This window comes from Phaenicophaeus curvirostris, chromosome 16 (assembly GCF_032191515.1).
Source record: "Phaenicophaeus curvirostris isolate KB17595 chromosome 16, BPBGC_Pcur_1.0, whole genome shotgun sequence".
Taxonomy (NCBI): Eukaryota; Metazoa; Chordata; class Aves; order Cuculiformes; family Cuculidae; genus Phaenicophaeus; species Phaenicophaeus curvirostris.
Window position 1 is genome coordinate 1,308,754 of NC_091407.1, and position 27,760 is coordinate 1,336,513.

General features: G+C 40.6%; 1 protein-coding gene across 1 annotated transcript; it reads left to right on the plus strand.

Annotated features, from left to right (window-relative positions):
- Positions 1-302: 302 nt before the first annotated feature.
- LOC138727758 (BOS complex subunit NOMO1) lies at positions 303-24,850 on the plus strand. Its single transcript, XM_069870527.1, has 31 exons — positions 303-449; positions 1,014-1,103; positions 2,271-2,316; positions 2,739-2,839; positions 2,963-3,069; positions 3,237-3,309; positions 3,851-4,003; positions 4,469-4,606; positions 4,808-4,897; positions 5,508-5,613; positions 6,052-6,202; positions 6,833-7,010; positions 7,757-7,898; positions 8,795-8,926; positions 9,755-9,891; positions 10,160-10,247; positions 10,389-10,452; positions 11,517-11,612; positions 14,019-14,228; positions 14,541-14,623; positions 15,639-15,798; positions 15,921-16,047; positions 16,672-16,785; positions 17,437-17,564; positions 18,148-18,289; positions 19,098-19,181; positions 19,553-19,663; positions 20,643-20,744; positions 20,969-21,088; positions 22,024-22,116; positions 23,037-24,850. Exons 1-31 carry the CDS (start codon positions 303-305, stop codon positions 23,166-23,168), a joined length of 3,645 nt encoding a protein of 1,214 aa, XP_069726628.1. The 3' UTR covers positions 23,169-24,850.
- The last annotated feature ends 2,910 nt before the right edge of the window (positions 24,851-27,760 follow it).

Below are 27,760 nucleotides of genomic sequence, written 5' to 3' on the forward strand. Positions count from 1 at the left end.
CCGGCTCGGCTCCCCTCGGCCCCGCTCGGCTCCCTTCGGCCCCGCTCGGTTCCTTTCAGCTCCCCTCGGCCCCGGCTCGGCTCCCCTCGGCCCCCGCTCGGCTCCCTTCGGTCCCCGCTCGGTTCCTTTCGGCTCCCCTCGGCCCCGGCTCGGCTCCCCTCGGTTCCTTTCGGCTTCCCTCGGCCCCGGCTCGGCTCCCCTCGGTTCCTTTCGGCTCCGCTCGGCCCCGTTGCCCTCCGTGCCGGCAGGGGGCAGCAGGCGGCGCTGTGGCCGGCGGCGGCGCTGGGGGAGGCGGCGGCGCGATGGGCGCCCGGCGGGCCGCGGGGTGGCTGCTCTGCGCCCTCAGCCTGGCCCTCGGCCTCGCCCCGGCGCGGGGCTCCGAGGACATCGTGGTGGGCTGCGGCGGCTTCGTCAAGTCCGACGTGGAGATCAACTACTCCCTCATTGAGGTGGGTGCCGCGGTCTGGCTGCGCGGCGGGGCCTCAGACCCTTTCCCCCCCCTCATCCCCCTTTTCCCCCCTCTCGTCCCTCCTTTCTCCCCTCTCGTCCCCCCCTTTTCCCCTCCTCGTCCCCTTCCCCCCACCTCGTCCCCTTTCCCCCCCCGTCCCCCTTTCCCCCCCCGTCCCCCTTTCCCCCCCTCGTCCCTCCTTTCCCCCCCCGTCCCCCTTTCCCCCCCTCGTCCCTCCTTTCCCCCCCTCGTCCCTCCTTTCCTCCCCCTCGTCCCCCTTTTCCCTCCTCCCGTCCCCCCTTTTCCCCCTCTCCCGTCCCCCTTTTCCCCCTCTCCCGTCCCTCTTTTCCCCCCTCCCGTCCCCCTTTTCCCCCTCTCCCGTCCCCCCTTTTCACCCCATCCCGTCCCCCTTTTCTGCCGAGCCCGAGGTTGAACTCAGCCCTTTGCTGTTTCTTGGGGTGAAGCCTTTCCCTGCCCGCCCTGCTGTGTGAGAGCGCTTGCTTAGAGAACACCTGCTTCCATTTGCTCACATTCTTTAAAAGATCTTTTGGTTTCTTTCTTTTAGATTAAGTTATATACGAAACACGGCACTCTGAAGTACCAGACAGACTGCGCCCCGAACAACGGCTACTTTATGATTCCCCTCTATGATAAGGTAAGAGACTGAGATACTAGTGCTGTCCACCCTGTGCTGGAGGCAGAAGCTGCCTGCAGACTCAGTGTCAGAACAAACACCCACCCACGAAACATCTGAGTAGGGTTATAGTTGAGTTTGATTTGGACCAAACTTTCAGCTGTTCCTGATGCGACTGTTCTGTTTCTTCGTGCTGTGCATTATCATAGCAAAGGCAGGTAACTCGCCAGACCCACTTGCGTTTGTGCTGTTTATCTGGGTGACTGCAGCAGTGGGGCCTGTGTTACTGCAGCAACCGCGTGCCAGAAGCTGTACAAATCCTGCACAAAAAGAATCTGTCCTAAAGTGTACAGATAAAGCTTTCAGTTATCTACTCATAGAAATGAAAATAGATGTGTATGAGTATGTGTTTTGATGTGACTGCATTGAAAATAACTTGAATGACTAATTACAGGTATTAAAAATGTCTTAAGAAAATGATACAGGAAGCTCTGTTTCCTAAGTTTGTTGTCTATTTAGACTGGAAAAATGTTTGCATTCGGGTTAAATACAAGCTGCCTTCAGATGATCTAAGTGTTTTGTTATAAAGAGCTAGTTAACTTAGGGATCAGAAATAAATCCTTCCCTTCTAAATCTAAGGATGTAAGATGCTTTCTGATCATAGTGATTTCATTCTTGGGTCTTGGAGCCTTTCCATGGATGAAGTTCAGAACATATGCAGTGCCCAGTGATTTAAAGAGGATCTCTGTGTAGATTAGTACTTTTTTGGTGCAGAGCTTTTAATAGGATTGAAGTCTTGTTATCCCGTGTTTGGGCAGAATGGACCTCCCACTGGAAATGCTGAAAGCTGATTCAGAGCGCATCTGTTAGGGCAGGTAGAGATAGCTTTGAACACTTTCTAACAGCTGCTTGAACATGAGCCAGGTTTGATTTGGAAGCTGTATAAACGTGGTGATATGTAAGTTTTGCTTTTAGCTGGCTGGACGTGAGCCCAGCATCCCAGCCTGCCTTGGTTGATATGGTTGCTTCTTTGAGCAGGTATCTTAGATAGGAGGAAAGGAAAATGGGGCACTTGAATCTTGTATTAGTCTTTGCAGTGTGATGCTTGTGTTTTAACTTGGTTTTTTTTATCCTTTGGCTAAATTGAATTTAGATCAATGAAGACAGTTATTGCATTTTTATTTTTAGGGGGATTTCATACTTAAAATTGAGCCTCCCCTAGGGTGGAGTTTCGGTAAGTGCATATATGTCTTCTTACAATAGGACAGTGTATCTGCCATGTGGGACTTAACTATCTCTAACTTGCAGTTGGCAGTGAAAATCAAATACTTTTCAGAAGAGATAAGCCCTGCTGTAGGGTTCTAATAACTAAAACGTACTCACTGTAGCAGACAAAAATAAAGCTATAAGGTAGACGTTGACAAAGTAACCCTTGTAGTGATTTGAAAGAATGTGGGGTTTTGACAGAAATAGCTGCAGTGGGAGGGGGGAAGAGCTTACTCAACATCAGGATTTGTGGGTCTTTTAACTTTGCTGAGGGAAGACTTCCAGAGCAACATTTGTGTGCTTGAGTTGTGTGAGTTTTGTAAAGCTAAAATAGGACTGCTTCGTGATTGCTCTCTCACTAACTACCGTACTCTTGCATTGTTCCTCCAGAACCAACCAGTGTAGACATTCACGTGGATGGCATTAATGACATTTGCACAAAGGGAGGTGATATTAACTTTGTGTTCACAGGATTTTCTGTGAATGGAAAGGTTAGACTCCTTTATCTTTATTTATTCCATCTTATGCTAATTCTGCCTTCCTAAAATCATCCTACTTCAGCTCTGCAAATTATCTTTATTCATTTATTCTCTGGTTTCTCTTCATTTTGACAGGTTCTCAGCAAAGGTCAGACATTAGGTCCAGCTGGAGTCCAGGTTGTACTGAGAAACGCTGGCAGTGACATAAACATACAAACAACTATTACACAGCCTGGAGGAAAGTGAGTGTCGGTGGCGCATACTGTTCAGTTACATGATATTCTTTCGATTCTGCCATATTGACTGGGATTTGAAATGTTTTTTTTTTCTAATGTGTATAGAGTCTGAGTTATTTTTCTGTAAACAAATGTTTGTGACTACTTCTGAAGAGACCTTTCTTGCCTTACAGGTTTGCTTTCTTTAAAGTGCTTCCTGGTGAATATGAAATCTTTGCATCTCATCCTACCTGGCTGTTGAAAGAGGTTAGAGCCTGCAAAAGTTCTGGTTTACCTGTTCAGTAAGGGTGGATCTGCTAGACCTTGTCTTGATCAAGTAGTGTGAGGAAGGGTTTTTGTGGGTGGGCGACGTTAATGAAGTTTTTGTAAATCTAACTTAGGTAATCAAGAAACTGCCTCATACAGGCCCAGTTTGGTGATAGTGGATCTAGCTGGGGAATAACTGGCAAATGAGCTCCTGCTTTCGGTCATCTAATCCTACGTGTTTTGCAGGAGCTTGAATATTATAGCACGTGCTCTAGTCCTTCTCTCTCAGAATGCTTGCCTTCTAAGGAGGTCTGGGATCGCAACCAATTCCTAAACTAGTGAAGCAGGAAAAATATTGTTTTGCTATGTATATTTGCCTTAGCATCTTTGTGTTTTGAAAAACCTGTGGACCTTCTTTGAGTACTGCTGGTCTGGCCTCTGTTTCTGTTGTTGAATATTCAGCTCCTGAATGTTATATAGGAGCTGTAAATAAGACCTAATGCCTACTTTTGATGTAAACGTATGTGTTTCTGTATTTCAGTCAAACACGGTGGTACGGGTGATGAGCTCTAATGCTTATGCTGCCAACCCTCTGATTGTTGCTGGCTACAATGTTTCTGGGTCAGTAAGAAGTGATGGAGAGCCAATGAAAGGGGTCATGTTTCTCCTTTTCTCCTCTTCGGTCACTAAAGAGGTAATGGTGCATTAGTACCTTTCCAATAATGAGTATGGATGTAAATAAGAAGCAGCTAAATAGCTTCTAGATTCATATTGTCCAGTTGCTCATCTCTGTCCTTGGCTTACGGGAAACACAAGCTGTACACCCCTCCAGCTGTATTGTTTTTGTTTAGTTCTTGAGTTTGGTCTTTTTTTTCTTTTTTCCAACAAGGCCTTTGAGCGTTTGTATACATGTGATTTTTCACATGGACGTGAATTTCCCAGTTTTCTGTCCTTGTTACCATAAAGTGGATTATTGGTTGGTTTTTGCCTCTTTTAGCTATGCGTGAATTGGAAGCCATGCTATGAAACTTTGCCTCTAAAATGGTTTTGTACTTGCTGTCCTCCATTCACAGTATATTTTTAACCCTCCACATCCCCCTTAATTTATTTTCTCTCTTCTCCCATGATAAAAAAAGGTGTATTTAATGTATTGCCACAGGATGTTGTGGGCTGCAATATTTCTCCTGTGGATGGATTCCAGTCAAGAGATGAGTCTCTATCCTACTTGTGCAATGTTGTATCAAAAGAAGATGGGTCTTTCAGCTTTCTTTCTCTGCCAAGTGGGAAATACACTGTGGTAAGTAGCTTTCATCTTGTTTCCATCTGATATACTGCCTTTATTCTTGTCTCCATCAGTCTGAGTTATTTTTTCCAGGAAGCCTGCAGCCCCATTTAACCCTTCACAGAGGTGTCTGATGGAGGGACACGGAAAATGGTAAAGGAAAACTGTTCTGTTGTCATAGCTTCTTAGGAATCAAACCAGTGTGTCTTCTTTCAGATACCGTTCTACAGGGGAGAGAGAATTACCTTTGATGTTGCTCCATCTAGATTAGACTTCCTTGTAGAGCATGACAGTTTACGAATTGAGGTAAGGCATTCAGAGGAAATAATCTTTTTGTGCTGTTCATTCCTGTAAGAAGTGTAACAGATTTTAGCAGAAAGCAGTGTTACGGCAAAGCTTGTTTGTAGGAAGTTTAAAGACATTAGTTATGCATACCCTCTTGCACAGTGCGTAGAAGACAATATCTAGCATCCTGCTACCTTTCTACACTGTGATCCGTTTTATTAAAAAGAATCAAAATGGGGAAAAGCTGTCTGTTTCTGTATATTTCATTTTATATTGCAAAGAGGCAATAATCTTGCAGGTTCCTTAAATGTACTTGTTCAAATCTCTGGAGAGGAGCCTGTAAGTTTGTATGGTTTGCAGAGTGCTCTGTGTATTGGCACCATGATCTGTAACTTGGGTCTTCTGAACTGCACTGATGCAGGTAAATTGAGAATCTGTTTCTGTATGCTGGGGTACAGTGTGTCTGGAGGTTGATATGTACTTTCATAGTGATTATCCTGGTAATTTTTCTTCTGAAAGCTGGAAATAAATTTCCTTTCTATATGTGTGTAAAACAGTCTGTGCTGATTGCTATAGGTCTGTGTTTGCTTTTACTGAATAAAAATTAATGTTAATTATTTTCCTATTTCAGCCTGTTTTCCATGTGATGGGTTTCTCTGTCACAGGCAGGGTCTTGAATGGCCCTGAGGGAGAAGGAGTTGCTGATGCTACTGTGACTCTGAACAATCAGATTAAAGGTATGCGGTGATTTTGGTCCTTGTTGCTACAGGGAAGCCTGTATTAAGCTTAAGTACAGACTAGCGTGCGAGAAGGAATTAAGTCTTCAGGGTAATACACTACTTCTGTTGCAATGTATTTGAAATATTAAACAGATTTTCATGAAGTTGATTTATTTTGTACTTTCTGGCTTAGATGAGAGTGTTAGGTATTAGTTTGTTTTGCTGTAGAAAATATCTTATTTTCTTTCAACCATATGCCAAATTGTGCTTTGAAATACTTTGAAATGCTTTGAAATGAAGCTTGGTCTAGTAAGAAGGCATAATACTGTTTCTTTGTCACACAATGTAAATTAAAAATAGCCTAAAGCAGTGAATTCCCTCTAGCTCTTTTGACACGCAAGGACAGAACATCAAGACGTGCTCATTTTTTTACCTCATCTCTTTAATTTGTTACAGTAAAAACAAAAGCTGATGGCTCTTTCCGCCTCGAGAACATAACAACAGGTACATACACAATTCATGCCAGGAAGGAGCATCTCTTCTTTGATACTATTACAGTGAAGATTGCACCAAATACGCCGCAGCTAGCAAACATCATTGCAACAGGGTAAGTACTGGTGTCATGAAAATGTAATTTGATATGTGGACAGGGTTTTGAAAATGGATAGTTCTTTCCCATGTCATGCCCAGACTTGTGTACTGTTGTTAGGAGCTAAATACTGCTCAGGAAATTAAAGGTAAATAGGACACCATGAGTTGTAGGATAACGTTTTGTCCACAGTATTTTGCTCAGTACTAGTTAAGGCTTACAGCACTTTCTTAACCTCTCGCTTGATGTTTGAGGTCTCTGATGCAAAACATTTCAAACCATTCAAGACCTGAGGGATGACAACCCTAAGTTAATTGCCTGCCTAGCCAAAAATTAAAATAGGAAAGAAAAATGGCTTGAAATGATGTGGTTGGTGAGGAGAAAGAGCAAAGCAACTTGCTGGCAAATAAAAACATAACATTATGGTGGCTTTATTGTAAAAGAAAACATAAGTTTGCACTTGCTCCACCGTGTTTGCTTAGAGTATTTCTTTTATACAAACACTTCCTGGAGAAATTAATTCCTTTTCATGGATTAGTACCTAAATATAGTGAGGTTTGTTCTTTATGGAAGTTTTAAAACAAGTATGTTTTTATGAGCACTGTTGAATCAATATACTTATTCCGATGGCTGGCTTTTATGTTACAGATTCAGTGTGTGTGGCCGGATCTCAGTAACTCGTTTCCCTGACACGGTCAAACAGATTAGCAAATACAAGGTCACAATGATGCCTCAAGAAAAGGACAAAGCATCATTGGTTACAACAGAAACTGACCATCACGGAGCATTTTGTTTTAAGGCCAAATCGGGTACATACAATGTTCAGGTAAGAATGAGTTTCGATTTCTTCACTGTAGAACTGTCATGAGGTTTTAGAAAATTTCAAACGTTTAATTTGTAAAATTTGAAAGTTGAATTTAGATTTTCCTGGTCCTTTTATCCTGTTTACACTATTTAAACAATTACATTTATTTCCTTTGTTTTCCTTAATAAGCTGAGGTTCCCATATTCCTTGGCCTTTACACTTACTGAAAGGACATCAGGCCACTGAGGTTGAAAGTTCTTATCTCTCCCTCCTCTTTTTTGTGGTGTTCATCAAATTACTTGTTAAATTAATATATTATCCTGTTAGTAGAATATGTAATTTGTACCTTTATCAGTTGCCTAAATGGTTCCTGAGATTATAGGTCACAGCGAAGCTTTAGCACAACCACGATGAATTTTGCATTGTGGGAAACAGTGCACAATGGAAGATAAGGCTTCTAACTGTCCTTGTAGATAACGAAACAGCCTAGCGTAGCAGCAACGGTACATCTTGCGGTGAAATTCACTCAGACTGTTGAAGCTAAGCTGTTTGGAGGATTTTTTAGCTCAGTGTTTTTGAAGTCCTTCTGAAGAAGTTTTAATACAGAACTTTGAAAAGCACGATTTAGAGAGTGGTATTGCTTTGCCTAGGACTTACAGTGATTTTCCATTTTCTAATTTCTGGTATGTGGATTGAACTTAGCAGCGTGGATGTATTTGGACTGGTATTTAAAAGCTGGTGATGTCCTGATGTCATATACTCTGCAGGTAATTATTCCAGAGGCTGAGACCAGAGCAGGATTGGCTTTGAAACCCAAAATGTTCCCTGTTACAGTTACAGACAGACCAGTAATGGACGTGACCTTCTCTCAGTTTTTGGCATCCGTCTCAGGGAAAGTCTCCTGTTTAGGTAAGCCAGTTTTGAAAGTGAAGTGGAAATGGAAACAGAGAACATCAGCAGTGTGTGTAGGAATGAGTGCTGTTTAGATCAAGCCACTAACTTCTGGCGCGCAGGTAAAGCAGGTCTTTTCTGGGGAGACCCTGCAGCCTAATAAGGTACCTTATTAAAGTTTGGAGTAAAGTTATGTATTTATTTTTAATATTTGTTAGGAATAGGCAAATATTCCTTCCTCGGGAAGGTGTTCTGACCTGTTTGTCTTCCCCAGAAGATGGGCAAGTTCTGGAAGAAAATGTTCCTGTCTGACACTAGAGATACTGTTCATCAGTCAGAAAAGTACTGGAGGCAAAAAAGACATTGGGGAAAAAAGCAGTGCGTGTAAAAACCTGTAGGATAGAGGGTCAGGCTGTTACCAGAAGCTTGCAATCTCCGTTTTCTTGTGTAAGCTTTTTGCCTTTATTTTAGTCTAAGGTCCTCTCCTGCTGTTTTCCTTGATTACTCACAGATTTCAGCAAATGGTGATTGGAGCTTGACTCCTGTCACTTATAACCCTTCCTTTTTCCTCTCTGAATCCCCTCTGCACTAGGTGTTCTGTCTCCTAGGTGTTTTCTGGCCCCTGTAGTCTCAGCAGAGCAAGGTGGACCCAGGGATTTAATGCTGGCCTCTGGTTATTATTTGCCGTAGATCAATGAATATTAACAGTCTTGAATTTCCTGAAGAAAGCAAAAAAGCAGTAGTAAACATGTACTTAAGAAAGAAAAGTATGAGTTTTAATTGGAAGTGTTCCTACTGGAAGAGAGTAATCATTTTAATCTTAATATACACAAGGCTTGCTTGGTGTGGGGGCTTTGGAGGCAAAGCTGACAAGCTAGGATGCAGTCTCATTTTCTGCTGTCTTTTCTGTACAGATGCTTGTGGTGATTTGGTGGTGACTTTACAGTCTGTGAGTCGCCAGGGTGAAAAACGCAACCTGCAGCTCTCTGGAAACATGGACTCAGTGGCCTTCACATTTGAAAATGTGCTACCTGGCAAGCACAAAGGTAGGATTATGGGGAACTCCTTGAAGTGTAAGCATAGTAGCTAAATTTGTGACTTAATCTGTATACTTTAGTTGTTATTGATACCATTTATGGTATATCCAACATGGAACTAATTTTGAAACTTCATAGAATCATTAAGGTTATAAAAGACCTCTAGAATCATGAAGTCCAACTGTTGAGAATCTGGAAAAATACTGTACACCAGTAGACCAAGTTTTATTAATCTTGTACATTAAACCCTTTTATTAGTTTACAGGCAGCTACTCCCCTGTGTTTCAGGTTCTACATGGCTGGTGTGAGGAAAAAGGGCTTTGTCATGCAGTGACTTGTCCCAAGCCTAAGAATAGGGGCACACCCTGGTTCTGCTTCCAGAGTGCTTCTCCTAAGAGCAATACATGTTTTGGCCAGCCTGCCTTGGTCTACTGTTAAAATAGTTTTCCAGGGAAATGTGTAGAAGGACTATACGCAGATTGCTCTTCCTGTATGCAAATCAATGTCTTTCTGCCAGGTGAAATTGGAGTTAGTTAGGTTCTGATGTCCTCTATGTTTCTCCGACTGTCACGATGGTTGTGCACGCTGCAGAACCTTCCAGGGTGACCAGACTTAATTATCTCTTTTTATAATAGCTTTTCAGTTATGAGATGTGTTGGATTCCTGGTAAAGCTGCAGTGCTGTGGTCCAGGTCTGTTACTGCAGTCATCGTTCTAGATCTGGCTTTGATGATTATTGTTAGGGAAATTAGAGTGATAAAAGCTTTTTTCTCCTGCAAAGCCTGCCTTTATTCAGAGTTTTTTATTGCTAAAATGATTTACGTGGTGTCTGTTCTAGTAAGCATTGTACATGAAGACTGGTGCTGGAAGAATAAGTCTTTGGAGTTGGAAGTTATGGAGGAAGATGTTTCAGGAGTAGAATTCAGGCAGACTGGGTACATGCTGAGGTGTTCTCTTTCTCATGCAATTACACTGGTATGTAAACATCTTTATTTTCCTAATGAACTTGTGTACCTAGGTTGGATTATGCTTGGATTCTAGGCTTTCTTATGCCTCTAGAGAGTCGTCTAGCACAGTGACATTGAAGTTTAAAGTGCTTTGGAGTTTGTCTCTTAGATGTGGTAAAATGCTCTTGTGTTGTTAACTGCTATAAAAGAGAAGCATTAATATATCTTTAGGCAAATACTGTTTTCTTTTTGTTGTTTGGTAGTTACTAATAGTGAATTCTGTTGGGGCTTTACAGGAATTTTATCAGGATGGAAACGGACCAGAGAACGTTGGTGTTTATAACTTGTCCAAAGGAGTTAATAGATTCTGTCTTTCAAAGCCAGGTAAAAGCTCAAAAATATTAATTTAAAGAAATGAAAAAATAAGCAGTGAACTAATACTGCTGGGTATTTGAAAAAAATAAAATCCTGTTGTGGTTTCAGAGAGGCATTGTTTTGCTTACATCTTTGACTTAATGTTTGCAGGTGTATATGAAGTGACTCCACGTTCCTGCCACCAGTTTGAACATGAGTATTACACCTATGACACGTAAGATCGTTTGCCTATCAGTATGCTCTCATAAAGCTTCTGCTGTAGCTGCTTTCTTTCAGCAATTCAGGATATGTTGCTATGACCGTCTCTATCCAACAGAGGGAAGCTCTAGCAAGGTTTTACAAGTGTTCTCTTGCCCTTTCTAGTCTATGAAAAAAAAATCAACTAATGATGGGCTTTAAAGATGCTTTTGCTGCTTTAAATGGATATTTTTGTCAGCCTCATGTATGTTTAAAGCTGGTTTGACTTTGTAACAAAGCAGAGCTGTTTCAGTGGAAAATGTTGATCGCTTGTGAGAGTTGAAATGCAAAACCAGAATAGTAAATTTACTAGGAGGCATATAGCACTGCTATACGTCCCTAGTGTTGTGACTCTGAGATGATTTGGTTCTGTTCACATTAGTTTTTGCGAGCTGAATAAATATTCATGCTAATCATAAGCAAGCAATGTTTGTCTTCCTAAATCAGCCATGTTTTATTGGTTATTTATAGGTTATGGTCTGGCAATGTCCTTAATGGCTCTTTGCTTCCAAAAAAGAGGATTTCTGTTCCCAGACTACTTCTAATTCATGAACGTGACAGAAAATGAATTCAGTATTAAAATCTCATTCTTTTCTGCTGTGTTAGTAGGTTAAAAGTACTTCAAAGAGAGATTTGCCAACCATTAGAGCCAGCACAAAGTGAATGAACGGAGGGAAGCAGAAACCCCCTTTTGCCACCAAAGCATCATTATACTTGGGGCATCTTGTTGAATTATGTCCAGCGTGACAGAATTTTTAATGTCCTTCTGCTTTAGCTTAAGCTTGAGAGGAAGCAGGAAGCACAAAGGAGGGAACTGATTGGACCAATGTCATGCAGTGTTTTGGGGTTCAGAGCTGGAAAATGCTCTCTTTTCAATACACTGTCATCTCAGTGCTACAGTTTTGCTGTGTAATTTGTATATTCTCTCTTACAAAGTGCTTCAAACATAGAGATGGGAGCAAAAATTCTGCTAAATAAGATTTGGTTATTGTCTCTTGGAGGGGAACCTTGAATTTATCTATTTGTTACTTTAATTTACAGATCGTCTCCTAGTATACTGACGCTCACTGCAGTTCGACACCATGTCCTTGGCACGATTGTAACAGATAAGCTGATGGATGTGACTATTACCATTAAGTAAGAGCAAAGAAATCTTGGGGCTATAAAAATGGGGGGGAAAAAAAGACATCTCTCATAAAGTTTGAGTCTGGTTTTAATATCACAGTGGCAGCTTTCTAAAGGATTGGCTTCAAACTGTAGACTGCAAGAGGTTTTTATGCTAAGCTGTGCTTTGAGTTCTTCGTAGATGGATAATTCCCAGCCCTCATTTTGAGCATTCTCACATCATTTCAATATAGTCCCTTTCTACTTGTGTGTCACAGTAAAAAGGAATGATTTTCTGAGCTTTTGTACACTTTATTGAATGGAAATTTCCAAATTCAGAAGGCATTGTTTTAGGTTAGGTCTGAGCTCTTTAGCATTGGCATCTATTTTTTCCATTTTTGTTTCCTCTGCTGCTTTAGAGCATCGTTACTGGTGTGAAGAGGGTTATAAAAGGAAAACCATGCAGTGTGATTACACACTAATGCTCCAATTTATGTTTAGCTGAACAGACAACTCACTAGGGAGCACTGGTTTGTGAACAGCTTTAATTGTATGAAATGCCAGATCTGCCTGGAAGTGTCTGATAATGACAAGTGCTTTATTAATGCGCTGCTGATGTCCACTTGTTCTAGACTATGGATTCTCAAACTTTTTTGAGTGTAGAGAACATAATTTCAGAGAAGAAACTACCTGTGGAGCATTGCCTCGGGTTCCCTGATTTTAACGAACCTATAACTGCAACTACAGCAGCTGGAAAAGAAACATTGAGACAGCAGAGAGCCACTAGGATTTTAAAAACCATGTAGTGAGGAGGTGAATATTATACTGACCTAGGCTGGTTGGGTTTTTGGAGACAATTAGCAAGTACTTTGAAGGCAGCTCAGCTGCCAGAGACTGTCTCAGTTCAAGCCTGCCTTTTCAGCTAAAGTCCAGTTTGTGAAGCAGCATCAGCATGAAAGGAACAACTCTGGACTTAAAAGCAAAACAGTTGTTTTTAAAAGTCTGTGCTTGTGTACCAGATCCATGGTGGTAACCTGTTAACTTTCAGTTAGTAACAAACCCAACCTCAATCCAACTGAAACTAAAGCTGATTCTTAACAATTATTCATGATGACTGGTTATATTTGAAAAGCGACACTGTAAAATTGTGAGACTGTGTGCCTGTCTGTGCAAATTTTTAATAGGTTTTAAGACAAAAACAAGTGGGTACGTTTCTGTGTTGTCTGTGGACTGCAGAGAAAGAATTTAAAGCCTTGATGAGATTTAGTGTGATAGAACAATAGTGTTTGTTTCTTTTAGAGACAAACTATAATATAGGTGAAGACTGAAGCAGGACTATCCTGATATTCTAAAGAGGCTGTAGGAAAAGTAGTGGTGATCATTTTAGTTCCCTCCTCATAGAGAATTCTGCTATGTTCTGTGACAATTTTTCAGCCAATTGTAGGGAAGACAGAAGATAAGTACAAAGGATGGTTGGAGGCTAGAAGAAATTGCAGGAAAGGGGATGTAAGATCATGGAAAGTGAGACGATGCAATTTCTGGACTGATTTAAAGAACTTGATTTAACTTACCTAGCAATCTGCAGTGGACAGTGACAAGAGAGCTGGATACTTCACATATATAGCCAGACATATTAGAACTCAGAATTTTCCTGGGAATTGCTAGCTATTGGAAGTGTTGATTTGTGATAGAAGTTATTTTCTCCTTTTATACTCTACTCCTGAGGGGTAGGTTCTGGGGAAAAGTGCCTAGTACTGAAAAAAAGTGTGATCTTAGCAGTCTTTTTGTTTATTTTATGTAATTCATGCTTTCTGTATTAAACTTGTCAGGTTTGGAGTTCTAGTTTTTCTCTGTAAGTCTGGGGCTTTGTTGAAGATACTTTTGCAAACTGGTCCTTTGAATTCCTTAATTCCTGAAGAATTTGCCGCTCCTGCTGACTTGCAAGTGCTTCCAAGAGAGGTTGTTGTCCCTGCAGCAGAGCTGCTGTCTGGTAATTGGTGCAGAATCAAGACTCTCTACTTAGCAAAACCTAAGCTAAGCAAGATGCTGGACTCCGGGAAGCTGTTGAGATGTAGGCATGTTGTCACTGGCTCTGCAGTGGCATTCCGAGGCAGGACGGGGAGGAGGAGGAGGCAACAGGCCCGTATCTTCTTGAATGGTTATAGCATGATGGGGCAGAATTTGAAAGTTGCAAGTAGGTCCTTTCCCTCTAGGCCAGGTAGATTACCTGTAGTCTCTCTGAGTGAGCCTTTCTAGTAGTAACCGATTGATATGGAGATTAAAAGTTTGTTATGCTTAGAGTAAAACACACAGAAAGAAATGGATTTAAAAAAAAATCCTGAGGCTTGTCTGCTGTGGTATAAAGGCAGTAAATAACAGATAAACTCTCATCCTTCTATATGAAAGGAAATGATTTTATTTTATTCTCCATGTTTTCAGATCATCCATTGATAGTGAACCTGCCCTAGTCTTAGGGCCCCTGAAATCTGTACAGGAGTTACGTAGGGAGCAGCAGCTGGCAGAAATTGAGGCCCGACGACAGGAGAGAGAGAAGAAGGGTCAAGAGGAGGAAGGGACCAAGCCACCAGTGCAAGAAATGGTGGAGGAACTGCAAGGACCATTCTTGTATGAATTTTCATACTGGGCAAGGTAATACCATGCTCCCATGGACAAGGTGTGTTCTTTGTACTATTGTCTGGTGTTTCCACTATACAGAATAGTGACAAGTTGCATAGAGGAAAGAGCTGCTGTGTGGGTACCTGTGTCGGTTCTTGTTGATTGTCAGCTAAACGGAAACTAGGACTGCATAATATGAATTTTGCTTATGTTATTGTTGATATTTTTTCCTTGTGGTGTTTATTTAGATGGGTGCTTTTCTTGAGTCAATGTGCAGTACTGTGTTCTACTTGAGAACTGCTAATTCCGTTTCTTTTGTAATTGTATCTTATTTGTGTTTTTTAGGTCTGGAGAGAAAATTACTGTGACACCATCATCAAAAGAGCTGCTCTTCTACCCGCCTTATGTGGAAACAGTTGTTAGCGGAGGTAAACATAAATAAAATGTAGTTTGAAAGGAGTAGATTTTTAAGACAGAACTCTTTCCTTCTAGGTGAATGTATGAATAGCTCTTCAAGGGTATCGTAAAGAAAGTTTCAATTGCAGCCATTTCTTTGGGCCAGTTTTACTCTGTAATTTGGAAGCGTGTACATTTAGTAGAGAGCGCAAATACAGATTTTATCAGCAGAATATGCTTCCAAGTGCTGAAAGACCGTCTGGCAGAAGAGGAAGGACTAGATTTCTGGCTACTGCACCAAATTTTCAGAATTGTTCCTATTACTCTTATCTATAAAAACTTGTGCAATAGCAATGTTTGCCTTTTGAGTTTGTTATCAAATTCAAGTTTCTGTTAAGTTTTCTTTGTAGTAAATTATAATTATAAAAATATTCATGAAAAAATAAACTTCAAAATTGTGACGATTATCACCAATCAGTTGATGCTACTTGTTCAGTCACCTTGTCCATCTTGCCCTCAGGTTCCTAAGTGAACATACTAGTGATTTTCTAGTTATTTGAAATCACTAGAAAATGTTTGTTACTCCATTTATGTGCCTTTCTGTTGTGCACATTCTTGATACATTGGAAGGGAGAGAAATATAACTTCACTTACGTCATTAAACATGACATATGCTGACTTGAATTTGATCTCCAGAAATTTTGTCACAGCTCAGTGGCGTATCAGCCAGAAGGGAATATTGATGGAATCTTCTCCACGTGGCTGCAGTATGTGTAACCTAAGGAATCCTCAGAGCACTTGGCAAATCCAGAATGCTTGTTTTGGATATGGGCTTATAGCTTTGCAAATTAGTTACTGATTTTGTGGCTGTTCAGATGTGTTAAGGTGTGTTTAGAGGCCATACAATTGCCTGGGTTGATCTCTTCTTCTAAAGTAGAACAAAATCAACTGATCACTTTGGATGTAGTTAGATTCTTGCTAAAAGACAGAATGCTGAGTGTATTTTGACTTACTGATTTGTCTTAAATCCCCTTTGCAATGACCAAGAGACTTGTCCTGGAAAGCTGATAGAGATTCATGGAAAAGCAGGCTTGTTTCTGGAAGGGCGAATTCATCCTGAATTGGAAGGTGTTGAGATTGTCATTGGTGAAAAGGGAGCAACTTCCCCACTCATCACAGTTTTCACCGATGACAAAGGTGCTTACAGGTAATTAACAGATTTGTTTCGATCTTTTGGATTCTTCAATTGAAGTGCAATGGTGGCTTGACAATGTGTGTTTGATATCCCAGTGATTCTTAAAATAGATTCTTTTTTCTTTTTATTTGAAGTGTTGGGCCACTCCACAGTGACTTGGAATATACAGTTACTGCTCAGAAAGAAGGGTTTGTTTTGACTGCAGTAGAAGGAACAGTTGGGGACTTCAAAGCTTTTGCTCTTGCTGGGGTGACATTTGAGGTAATGTTCTGAACACTTTGGGTTCTGAATGAATAGCATGTGCAGTTAGAGCTAGGCAGGGAAAAAAGTTAACCCACATGTCCCAGCAAAACACAAGTGGGTGCGAGATTTGGAGATAATTTTGTCACGGGGAAACAAATTTCAGAGGATGAGCTTAGTTGTGGATCATGACTTGCAGATATTTTGCGAGGTTTATAGAGTGAAACTTGGAGCGTGCAGTCGGAAGGACTGGCTTTATTTGCTTTTGTAGAGTTGGACCACCTTAATGAGTTTTATCCCTCAGGGTGATTTTTTTCAAATACAGCTAGTCCAATTAATACCTCGTTCTAGTCTTTGAGATACTTTATTCTGGCCCCCAGCATGCCCTGTGAAGTGACAGAGACAGAATGACTGTTGTGGTGGCACATGCTGTGTGCAGCTGTGACTGCCCAGATGCTGACAGTACGAGCTGCTGTAGCCCTGCAGTCCTGCAGGAGGGGATGTGCTGCAGATGTGGCTAGTTTGCTTACAGCTGAGTGCTCAGAGCCAGCGCATCTGCGCATTCTCTAAGGGTCTTCTGAATTGAACCCATCTTTGTAAAGCAGCCCTCGTTTACACTTGAAACTATTGTTTTTTCAAAAATAGATCAAATCAGAGGATGACCAGGCTCTTGCTGGAGTTCTCTTGTCTCTCAGTGGAGGAGTGTTTCGGTCCAATCTCCTTACACAGGATAATGGCATGCTGACTTTTTCCAATCTGGTAAGTTGAAATTGATTCTTCTGAATGTGCAGTGCTGTGTTGTTTTGCCCTCCAAAACAGGGATGCTGTCTTCAGTGGCAGGGGAAAGTAAGGAAGTATGGTCTCCTTTGAACTTTTAACCCGCAATGAGGGATGTAGGTCCCTCAGAGTGGACAGCATTTAAAATTGTAGCAAGTGAAAGTTTGGGGGTTTTTCTGCTAGCAACAGGTAGCAGATGATGTTGATTGATCTCAGTAATTTGCAGTCGGTAAATACAAAACAAGGCAACTTCTTGATGATCATTTGAGAGTCTTGAGAGGAAAGAAATCTAATTTAATTATTACTCTGTACTTGTGTGTAGATATGCCTGAATAATTTTCTTGGAGATGTTTTTCTCTCCTGGTCACATTCATGTCCTTGAGGTCTTGTGGTAAGGTTTTAGGGCCATAGTTTCCTTTCTCTCTTCAGGCTTCATCACGTGATAGAGTTGTGTTGATTTATTGTACGGTGCGCTCCCTGTTTTTCAGTGCTTGTATTTTCCAACCATTTTAACCTGCATTTGTGGCAGAGAACTTTACCTCATAAGGGAGCTCTTGCAGAAACACAATTGTTTGGAGTTGGTGGATTTTTGTGTCACTATCAGTAAACAGCTTGTTTTATGCCTCTTTGCAGAGTCCAGGGCAATATTATTTTAAACCCATGATGAAAGAGTTTCGCTTTGAACCATCATCACAAATGATTGAAGTCCAGGAAGGACAGAATCTTAAAATTCGGATAACTGGTTACAGAACAGCCTACAGGTTAGTAGAGCTGAAATGCAATGCAAAATGCTATGTGTTGTGCAAAATGTGTATTTTCACCTGATCTTCTGTTCTGAAGGTTTGGAGGGTGCTTTTGAAGGCACAATTTAACTATTATGCTGCCTATTAGTACTTTTTTCAGCCTTTTCTCATGCATGTGGATATATAGCTAAGCCCAGATGGCAGGGCTGTAACGAGAAATATTGCTGTGAAAGCACTTTGTCAGTGGCATTGGAAGCAGCTTGTGCTTTGTCCAGTGGGACAGGAGAGGACTGCTCTAGGGACAGTAGACTAATTCAGGTATCTGACTTCAAGCTCCTTCCTTTCCTTGCCCTCAGGGGTAAGTGCTGTTGTTCATGGAGGTCAAGGAACTTGGATTCCTGAAGTTGTGCTCTGAACTGCAGCTAATTGTAAGGCATTAAACAAATTTTACATATACATTATAAATTCCCTTTTTCTTGTCTGTGCCATATTCAGTATATTATGTATTTTTTCCATGACTTATAATAATAAAATATCTTTAAAATGTGCATCAAAACAGTACCTGCACATTTGTAGCACTTGGTTCTCTTTATACTTCTAGCTGCTATGGCACAGTTTCCTCTTTAAATGGAGAGCCTGAGCAGGGAGTCTCAGTAGAAGCTGTGGGGCAGAAGGATTGTAGCATCTACGGGGAAGACACGATAACTGATGAAGAGGGCAAGTTCAGGCTACGTGGCCTTCTGGTAAGGATTAGAATACTCACTCTCATTTAGTGTGATAAAAAAGCAATAAAAGGCATTTTACTAATTAGCTACCAATTCTGTGTTTCCTGTCATGTTTGCCAGCTTAGATTCCCTTCAGTTGCTCTGTTACATGGTCACATAGCGAACATTTATTGTAATAAGGAGGGAAAAAAACTTAATTTAATACTAAGTCTATGGAACTTGCTGCCACCATGCTGTAATGGGCTTCTGCAACACGGAACAGTTCCCATCATGTTAGCGTACTGAATGTCTAACGTGCCTAGCAGCGTTCAAGTGCTGTAGCAGTGAATTTGCTTAGGCAAAAGAAATTGGGGAAGCATTTGGTCTCTCTTGTGAAAATCCCTTGACAGCGTATTTCTAGCAGGGTGTCGGGTGTGTGTATGATGGTGATTGTACAGTATTTGTGTGAATTAGGCTGTTCTGCAGAACACATGGAAGCTGAATTGCTGCAGCCGTTGTGTGTGGAGTAAGAAATAATGCTGAAGTAGAAAGCAGTATTTCATGAGGCTTTAATCCTGTTTAATGCATTTCTTTCTAGCTAAAACACTTCACAGCAGATATAGTAGTATAAAAACTTAGGTCTGTGATGGGACTTCTGTATTTGCTGGCAGTAAACCTCCCTAATGGTGTTATTGAGTTAAATTTTCCATTTGGGATAAGGAAAACTTCAGCTGGATAGAGTTAGATCTGTTTGGGTGGTGTATCTTAAATGGAATCTCTTACTGTCTTCTAAAATGAAAGTATGTATTATTCAGTGTTGGTATTTATCGTTGAATGTTGCTTTTAGCCTGGTTGTGTGTATCATGTCCAACTCAAAGCTGAAGGCAATGATCACATTGAAAGAGCTTTACCACAGCATCGCGCAATTGAGGTAATTTTTTCTTTTTCTTAAATATCAAATGCATCTTTCTAGGCATTATGTCTGCTCTGTCAGCAGCAATGTAGTTGAATGCATTTTTGTTTAGACAAGAGGCTTTCAGCAACTTGGCTCTAAATACAAGCCCTGTATTGTGTGTCAGCACCACAGCTTGAGAGTGAGATAAAATAAAGCAAAAACAGTAAACAAGTGAAAAGAACGCTCTCATTTCTTGACGTATAGTTTTTGTGACTGTGAAAGAATAAAGGTATAGAGTAGTTCTCACCATATAAAGCAAAATTCACTTCTTGAGCAATATTTTTTTTGTGCTAACCATCCCCTGTTAATTGTTCTTGGTAAAAACACGACTGTGTTTTATGTTGCAGGTTGGGAACAGTGACATTGATAATGTTAATATCATAGCATTCCGGCAAATTAATCAGTTTGATTTAAGTGGAAATGTAATTACATCTTCTGAATATCTCTCCACATTGTGTGTAAGTTCAAGCCTTTCATCGTTGTCAATTGTATTTGCCATTGGTTTCACAGGTTTTTTTGCCAGGCCACTGGAAATTCTTCAGTACCCAGAGTGCACATTTCATTCAAATTATGACTAATAGCTTAATGAAAGTGAATTTGAATTCCAGATGGAATTAAGATTCCAGTGTTCCTCACTACTTTACTTCAGTGTTTCCATTTTTCATGGAATTATGTTCAAGAAATACTTGCTCAGCTTGGCCTGTACATTCTTGGTCTGCTCCCTTGATTAGGGATGTCTCATCTGTAGGGAGAGCAAGACACTGGGGTGCAGGAGTCCTCTGTATCAGAGAACTGTAATAGTTCCTGAATTGCCTGGAATTTTTGACATGCACGTCCTCTTGCAAGAAGATGCCATGTGAATGCAACGATACCATAGGACACATGAATTTAAAAGTACAGTTATCAGGGAGAGTATGAGACAAACAGTAAAGCTGAGATTTTCAAAATCCAAAAGACTGCACTCTGACCTGAAATAAAACTTGCTAAGCATCTGTGATCCTTTTGGCTTCTGGTGCAAATGCTGCAAGGATGTCTAGCTTGTTAAATAAGTGTAGAGAAATTGAAATCAAGCAGAAGGAGCCTATTGGGGAATAAGAAACAACCCCAGCTCCATATTCCTGTGAAACTGCTGGAATTATTTAAAAGAATTGTTCAGTTCTGGTTGATGCACAGCACAGACTACTTTTGATACACTGGTGTGTGGAAATGTCAGACATCAATCGTGCCTAAATTATTTCAAGTTCTGTAAGAAGCCTTTTTCTGTGACTTTTCACATCCTGGATCCGAACAATTCCAGGTGTTTTTACTTGACAACTTTGTTTATAAAACACGTGATGAATTTTGAAGTGCTTTATCCCTTAAGATGCAGGATATCAAAATATCTGTTGTCGTACAGGCTTAGAAATACCTGGTTTGTCTTTCTTCTTCCCCTCATAGGTGAAGCTTTACAAGAGTGAAAATCTTGACAACCCAATTCATACAGTCAACTTAGGCCTGTCCCTGTTTTTCCATTTCCCACCATTGCTCCGAGATGGAGAGGTAAGAATATTGCTGAATAATGAGCTTAGATCCCACCCCCTTTTTTTTTTTCGCTAAGGACATTGAAGTGTTATTTCTGGTGTGCCTACAGTACTGTATCCGTGCTGGAGTGCCCAGTGTCTCGGAAGAATTGAAGCCTGTTAAACTGACTTTTGTCTTTAAATCCGATTTTTAACTCAGACTGTCAGTGATGCCGTGGACTGATTGTATTTCTTTACCCACAGAATTACGTGGTGCTCCTGGATTCTACATTGTCTAAATCACAGTATGATTACACCCTGCCTCAAGTTTCGTTCACCGCTATCGGGTATCACAAACACATTACACTGGTCTTTAGTCCCACTGTAAGTACAGAAGATTCAAGTGTTCAAGCAATGCCTGGTAGTATAGCCTATGAGTATATTGTGGTCTTGGCTCAAATTTCTATTAATGTCAATATTAAGAGATTATGAGGGGTATTAAAGTGACCATGAATTTGGATTTGGCCACATTTAAGGTATCAGGCAGGGATGGAATAACCTGGTATATTATGGGAGACAGGTAGGGAGTTCAGGAAGCAGTTGCAGCTGTGACGCTGACTGGAAAGATGCAGTAACTGGGGGTTGAAGGAGAAAGGATTGTTGTGAGAATTCCTTTAAGGACTTCTTGGTGTATGAAAGAAGTATCACCAGGCCAAAAAGAGAGCTCTCATTATTGGAGCTCAGATATAGAGAGGGTAAAGCAGAGGCGTTCACACACAGGCATCAGGGGAAAACTCCCTTGAGAGAGAGAAGTGTCTTTTTGCACTTCTGAAAAGTGTGGTCCACTTACTGAAGTGTTTGTTCTGTAATACTTAAATGATTTAGCTTTTTTCTGCACCAGCGAAACATGAAGGAAACATGAAATGGAAGTTATACATGAAGGATGCAGATGTGCCTGAAAGAGGTTGTGCTAGTGTAGTTGCTGTAGTGTCACTGGGTTCACAGAAGTGTGGGCAGCACGTGACAGGTAAATCAAAGCACACCAGGTTGACTAGGTAGCGGAGACAGACCATCGGTGAATTAGCTTTAAAAACAGCAAACCCCAGGAAGAAAGCAGCAGATGAACAAAATCTGATCAAGGGGACTGCTTTGACGTTGAAGTTAAAGTAAATTTTAGAGCAGTACTTAGGAGGAAGTCATATGGGAAGTGCTGGACCTGCCACGTGATCCTGTTGGTGATGTTGCTTAAAGCTGAAGGATTTCATAGTCAAAATGAGTGTTGAAAAAGAAAAAAATAATCCACGGGTTTCTGTTTGCAGAGAAAGCTGCCTGAACAAGATATCGCCCAAGGGTCTTACATTGCGTTACCACTGACACTGCTTCTGTTGTTGGCTGGTTACAACCACGATAAGGTAGGCCATGAGTTTTTTGTCTTATCCAAATAGTATTTTCCTATCACTGAATACTTTGTACTGTGTTAAGTGGGGGGGTTGTTGAGGTTGTTATCCAGAGAGAGATGTGCTCAGCAGTCACCTTATGTGACAAGGAAAGCCACAATGGAGCCAAGTTTTTGGACAGTTATCTTCCTTTAAAAAAACTTGATGGGAAGATGAGTTCCAGTGCCATTTCTGAATTCTCTTTTGTCTTCTTGCTTGATGGCTCTGGGGAAAAAAAACAACAGAGCATCATTCAAATTCACATGACCAGACTCTGTGATAATAGGAATGAAAATAATTATTTTATTGGCCCCAGGAACAATCGGACTGGATAAATATTGCAAGTCATTGAGTCTGGTTTCTTTAGCTTTATACTGTCCTGTCTCTAGTGTAAAGGTCTTGAGGAATGTAACAACCTACCATATACCCCCTCTGTCTTTGTTAACAAACCATGCTCTTCCGGTCTGCTGTGATCTGACTGGATTTCTGTTTAGCTGATAAGGAAAAGGAAATTAGTCTGTGTGGTTTGATTTCCTCTCAGGCATGGGTAAGAGCAGAGAATGTGGGATTCTCCAGGATTTTCTACAGTGGTACTGAAAGTGCTGCCACTGAAAATGGTAGCCATCTTCTAGACTCAGGACTTAAACTGTTGTTCTTGGCTAGATGGCTGCAGGAAAAAATGTTATTGACAATCATTTTAGCTTTTGTTGATCAGAATTTCCTAGAAGTTTGGTCTGATTCCTTCCCAGGATTTGCTGCCGTTTTCTGATATCTTTGTAGATGTGCTGTTTACGCAGTAGATTGATTGTTTGGGGATGCATGAGTCTAAAGAACGTTTCATTCAGACCTTCCATACCAACGTAATCACGAGCGGCTTCCTCTTGTTCTGTCCCCAGCTTATTCCCTTATTGCTACAGCTGACAGCTCGGCTGCAAGGAGTACGTGCTCTTGGACAGACAGGATCTGATGCCGGTGGCTCAGAGGATGCAAAGAGACAAATGAAAAAACAGAAAACAAGACGGACGTGAGGTGAAAGGCACAATTGCAGTGAAGTGGTGCTCTGTCAAACTGGAGCCTGAGGAAACGAAGCCACTAAAACACATTTTCATTGAATTTGCGGACTTTACATTTTTGCTATTGCTACGTGAGTGCCGTTTGTCACACCAGCTCCATCTTGGTTGTAAATTTTCTATGGAGTCTATAGATTTCATATTAAATTAATGCCTCTCTTGTCACTGTGAGTGCATCTCCCATACTTGAAGACAATTCATGCATTTTTTTTCTCTTCAGTGGCACATCATGCTCTCTTCATTAGTGAATTGTAAAAGCAGTGCTAATAAACTGCTTGATTTAAATTTCAGTCTCTAGATTTTGGATTTTTCCTTAGCTTCTGAAATGCCCGCTTTACAGAAGTTGCACGTAGGGATTTTACTGCATCAGTGGTGCTTGGAACAAAGTTTTGAGGAACATACATGAACTGGTGAATTATTTCTTTGGCAATTCTAGTTCAGCAGCTTGATTGAAGAGTCTGTCATCTGCACAGCTGTGATTTCAGTTCTTGTCCAATGGTTATGTTACCTTTGATTAAAATCAAGGTTTTGCCTGATGAAGACAAGTGGTTAATGTCAGGTAAGGCTAGTTGTTATTGTCAGGTAAGTTCTGTAGATCCGACTGCACAAGCAGTGTTTAAGTTGCAGTTTCATACACAACGTCGTCTCTTTAGACCTGGTGTATTCCTGAAGTGGCTCCAGCTGGTTGCACTATTCGTTCCACAGCTCTGCGGTGGTGGTGGTGACGCCCATTTGCCGGTGTCGCTGTCACATCCTGCTTGGGCAGCGTGACGCCTTTTTACCCATTGATGACCGATTTAATTTTTTTTTTTTTTACTTTTTTTAATGTTAAGAAATGGGAGCTTTTTGAAATCTCCTGCGTGAGCAGTCCCCATTCTGCCATCTGTAATAAATAACTGCTTCTTACAGGCTATTTTTTGATTCTTGTTTGAAGCAGACAGTTGGGCATACACAGTTTAAATGTTAATGGGGCTTTTTATTGACAAATAGTGTAAAGGTTAATAGAGCTTCTGAAAGATGCACGTAAATGCTTACAAATATTGCAAAGACGTTGGTACTGCCAGTAAGTGGCAATGTTTCTCTTTTATAGTACTTGATATAAAGCCCCTTTACATTTAAATATTTTAGGATTACAAACCCTACCGTTCTTAGAAATTTAGACACTAAAGGCTTTATGCTATTTTTGTTGGTATTTTGCATTAGTATGGGCCTAAATAATTAAAACTTAATCAGTGATCATTCTAATCTCTCTGAGGGAAATTCTATCAAGATCGTAATAAAAAAGGATGTCAAAACCGTCTACATATAGAGTTTGAGGTGAAACTCTAAAAATATGATGTCTACTTAATGACCTTGAATTTTATATCGCTGTGATGAAATACATGGGGAAAAGACGAAGTGTTGTTGGGTTTAACAATAAATTGTACGTTTTCGATACATCTTTATTTCAAGCTGGTGAATGTTAAGAAAGTTATTGCTACTTTGGGGGATTGTATGAGGTAGAAATGCAAGTGTCCATGTTCCTTGAGAGGACTGCCAGATAGTCTGACCTTGGAACTGTGGAACCTGGTGATGATTGACCTTAAACACTGGAAATGCTGTTAATAAAAAGAAAACAAAATAAAGAAGTGTTAATGCTTGCTAATGTAATGCTTGTTTCTAAACCTAGGATTTTCCCAATGTCTCATCTCAAAATTTTCTTTTCTTTGCCTTCTGCAGCGCACTGGTGGCCTATTTGCTTGCAGCCGCGTGTTTGAGGTTTATTCTCCCTTTGACGTGTTTATTCCTAACACAAACTATAGCTTGCGGTTTCTCACTTGGCAAAGAAGTCGTAGTGCTCTTTGGGAACACGGGGAGAACTAGTGCATGGGCGAACCTGGTACCTCAGCAGTCTTGGCAGCCCTTCACCCACAGAGCTGAGGTGCTAACAGCTCAGTTTTGTTGGTATATAACAGAGCACGCAGCTCTAGAGGGTCTTCAGGCAGCACCACTGCATCACAGTGCCTTTCAGTGCAAAAATGGCAGTTCAGGTTTACCTTTTGTACTCTTCTGAGCTTAATAATGAGCTATCATTTGCTCTGCATGTCTTTATAGTTCTTCTGGTGCACTTAAAACCAAAACTTGAGTACCAGTTGGACTGGCCTTTTCAGTACTTCCTATTTGAAATGTGAGTTAAAGCTGCTTGTTGCATTTTTAGTTTATGTTAATACAGAGAATAAATGCAGATTCAGACAAATATTTAGATATTTAGATTCAGACAAATATTCAAGGCTCAGTGTTTACTATTCTTTTTTACAGGCACAACAGCGAAAGAATGATTAATTCATTTGCTTGGTAGGCGAAATATAGGCAAATGGCAAATTTTGTTGGAAGTGAAAGTGAGGCCCTCCAGATAAAGATGGCATTGCATGTTACTGATTTTTCAATCAGAATCAGCAATGGATATTACATATATTTGGTTGGCTCATCAGTGATGCACAGAATTCTATTTAAGAATTAAATGGATCATTAGCATTGAATTTTACAATTTCTTTATAGATGGTTCAGCTTAGTTTCTAAAGCATCGCCTTTTTTTTAGATGGCTGTCAGATTCTAAAACCAAGAATTTTTGCTGCATAAGCAATGAGATACAGCATTTAAGAAAAAAGTGTATTTAACAGCAAGAAAAGAAATACTTCAAACAGTGAAGTGAGCATTCTCAGCAAGGGTGGAGAAGCATGTTTTGTCATGGTTAGTAGTCTTTGTTGCATTTATTTTTAAAATCTAGATGTTAATATTTGCTGAGTTGCACTAGTTAGTATAAAATACCTAGCTGTTTGACTCAGAATCTTGGGGCTAAGCATGCGTTTGTTTTTCTTAAGAACACGTAGGGTGAAAATGGGGAGAGTAGATCTGTAAGTCTCTTTAGGGCTGAACAGGGGGTGCTTCCCTTCCTATGGAGGAGAAGATTTTGGGAGGAAATCTCTGAAATGAATGTCACTGCTGTATATGCCAATACGCTGACTGAGGCTCCCCACATCCTGCCAGGTTATTTTTTATGTAGTGGAATAGCTATGATCCTTGTCAACTTCTTTTCTTTCTTTTTTCGGTGTTTAAAAGAAAATTAATTCAGTCAAGGCTGACAGCAAATACGGCATCCTCTGGTATGGCAGTTCAATACTGTGGTGTTATCCTTGGGTATTTTGCCTTCTATCAGCAAATATGTCTGTTCTGTGGAAATAACAAGGCAGAGCTGTGGGCCTCCGGTAGCATCCATCTGAGACCACAACTTATTTCTTGCTGCTGTTCGGCCTTGTGTGAATTTTGTTCTTTAGGTATTGGAAGTACAACTGTAGAATCAGCTGTCTTAATAAGTAGTGAGCACCTTTCTCAGCTCTATGCTGAGGAAACATGGACGTAGCATTGAATCTTTTGAAGATAAGATGGCTTTGAAAGTCCTACTAGACCTCTAAGTAACTGACTTGTCCAGAAAAGCTGAGGCTGAGTGCGGAATTGAACACTGCAATGATGTTTTCTTCCTATTCAGTATTTCCTAATTTGTACAGTATCTGTATTTCTATTTTTTTCCAGTCTGAAAGTAATTTAAAATGGGCCTCTTGCAAAGGTAGAGTCAACAAAATGAGTGATGTAGAGAAGGCCTGAATAGTAGCAAATTCCTAGCTGAGCACAGCAGCATATGCTCAAATCACCCCAAGTGGTGGGTTCACATTGCATGCGGTAAGTCATGTTTTCGTTGCAGATAGAGTGGTGGCTTTAGAAAATCTCTAAAAGCTTCTGAAAATCCAGTACATCTATTTCTGGTTTGTTATCGACTGATGCCAGAACTCTTAATTTTTTTTTACTTTTAAAAAAGACCAATGAGTCTCTGTCATTCAGTCATTTATTTAAATGTGGAACCAGGCGTTGTACAAATGTACGTCCTTGTACAAATGAAGAGCAGCTCTATGTTAATTAGCGTTCCCTGAGCCTTCATGGATTATTATTAGCAAGTGCAGCTTTCTCCCCTTGAATCTTTCACAGAGCTTTTGTGAGCTTTTTAAATCGTGTAGTTTGTCCTTTCAGTTTTCTTTTATACCTTTTGTAATTGCTTTCTGTCTATATTTGATATGTTGTTGCTTTACTCCAGTAACTTCTATTATCAGTTTTAACTGTTTGTTCTTACTGGGATCAACACGATTGTGTTATTTACTCTGTTTGCTTTAAATATCTTTTTTTCCTTGTTCTGCCCCCTCCTCTCCTCTCCCACCATCTTTCTGGGAATATTTGAGTTTAGCAACATGATGCTGTCTGGAGTCTTATTTGTTACCTTCATAGCCTAAGACCATGATTACTTTAAGCCTGGTGATACATTATCATAAAGCACTAAACACCCACCAGACCGTTATTGAATTTATCATATCACAGGGCTCAATAAACAGTGAAAGATAAACCTGTTTTTTACTGCCTGTGGAAGTCAGCAGGTTGATTCCTCCTTTAATTCTCACTTTTGTCGATACTAGAATAATTAAATCCCCATCTCGAAGACTGTAATTTCTTCACAGTCTTTCATC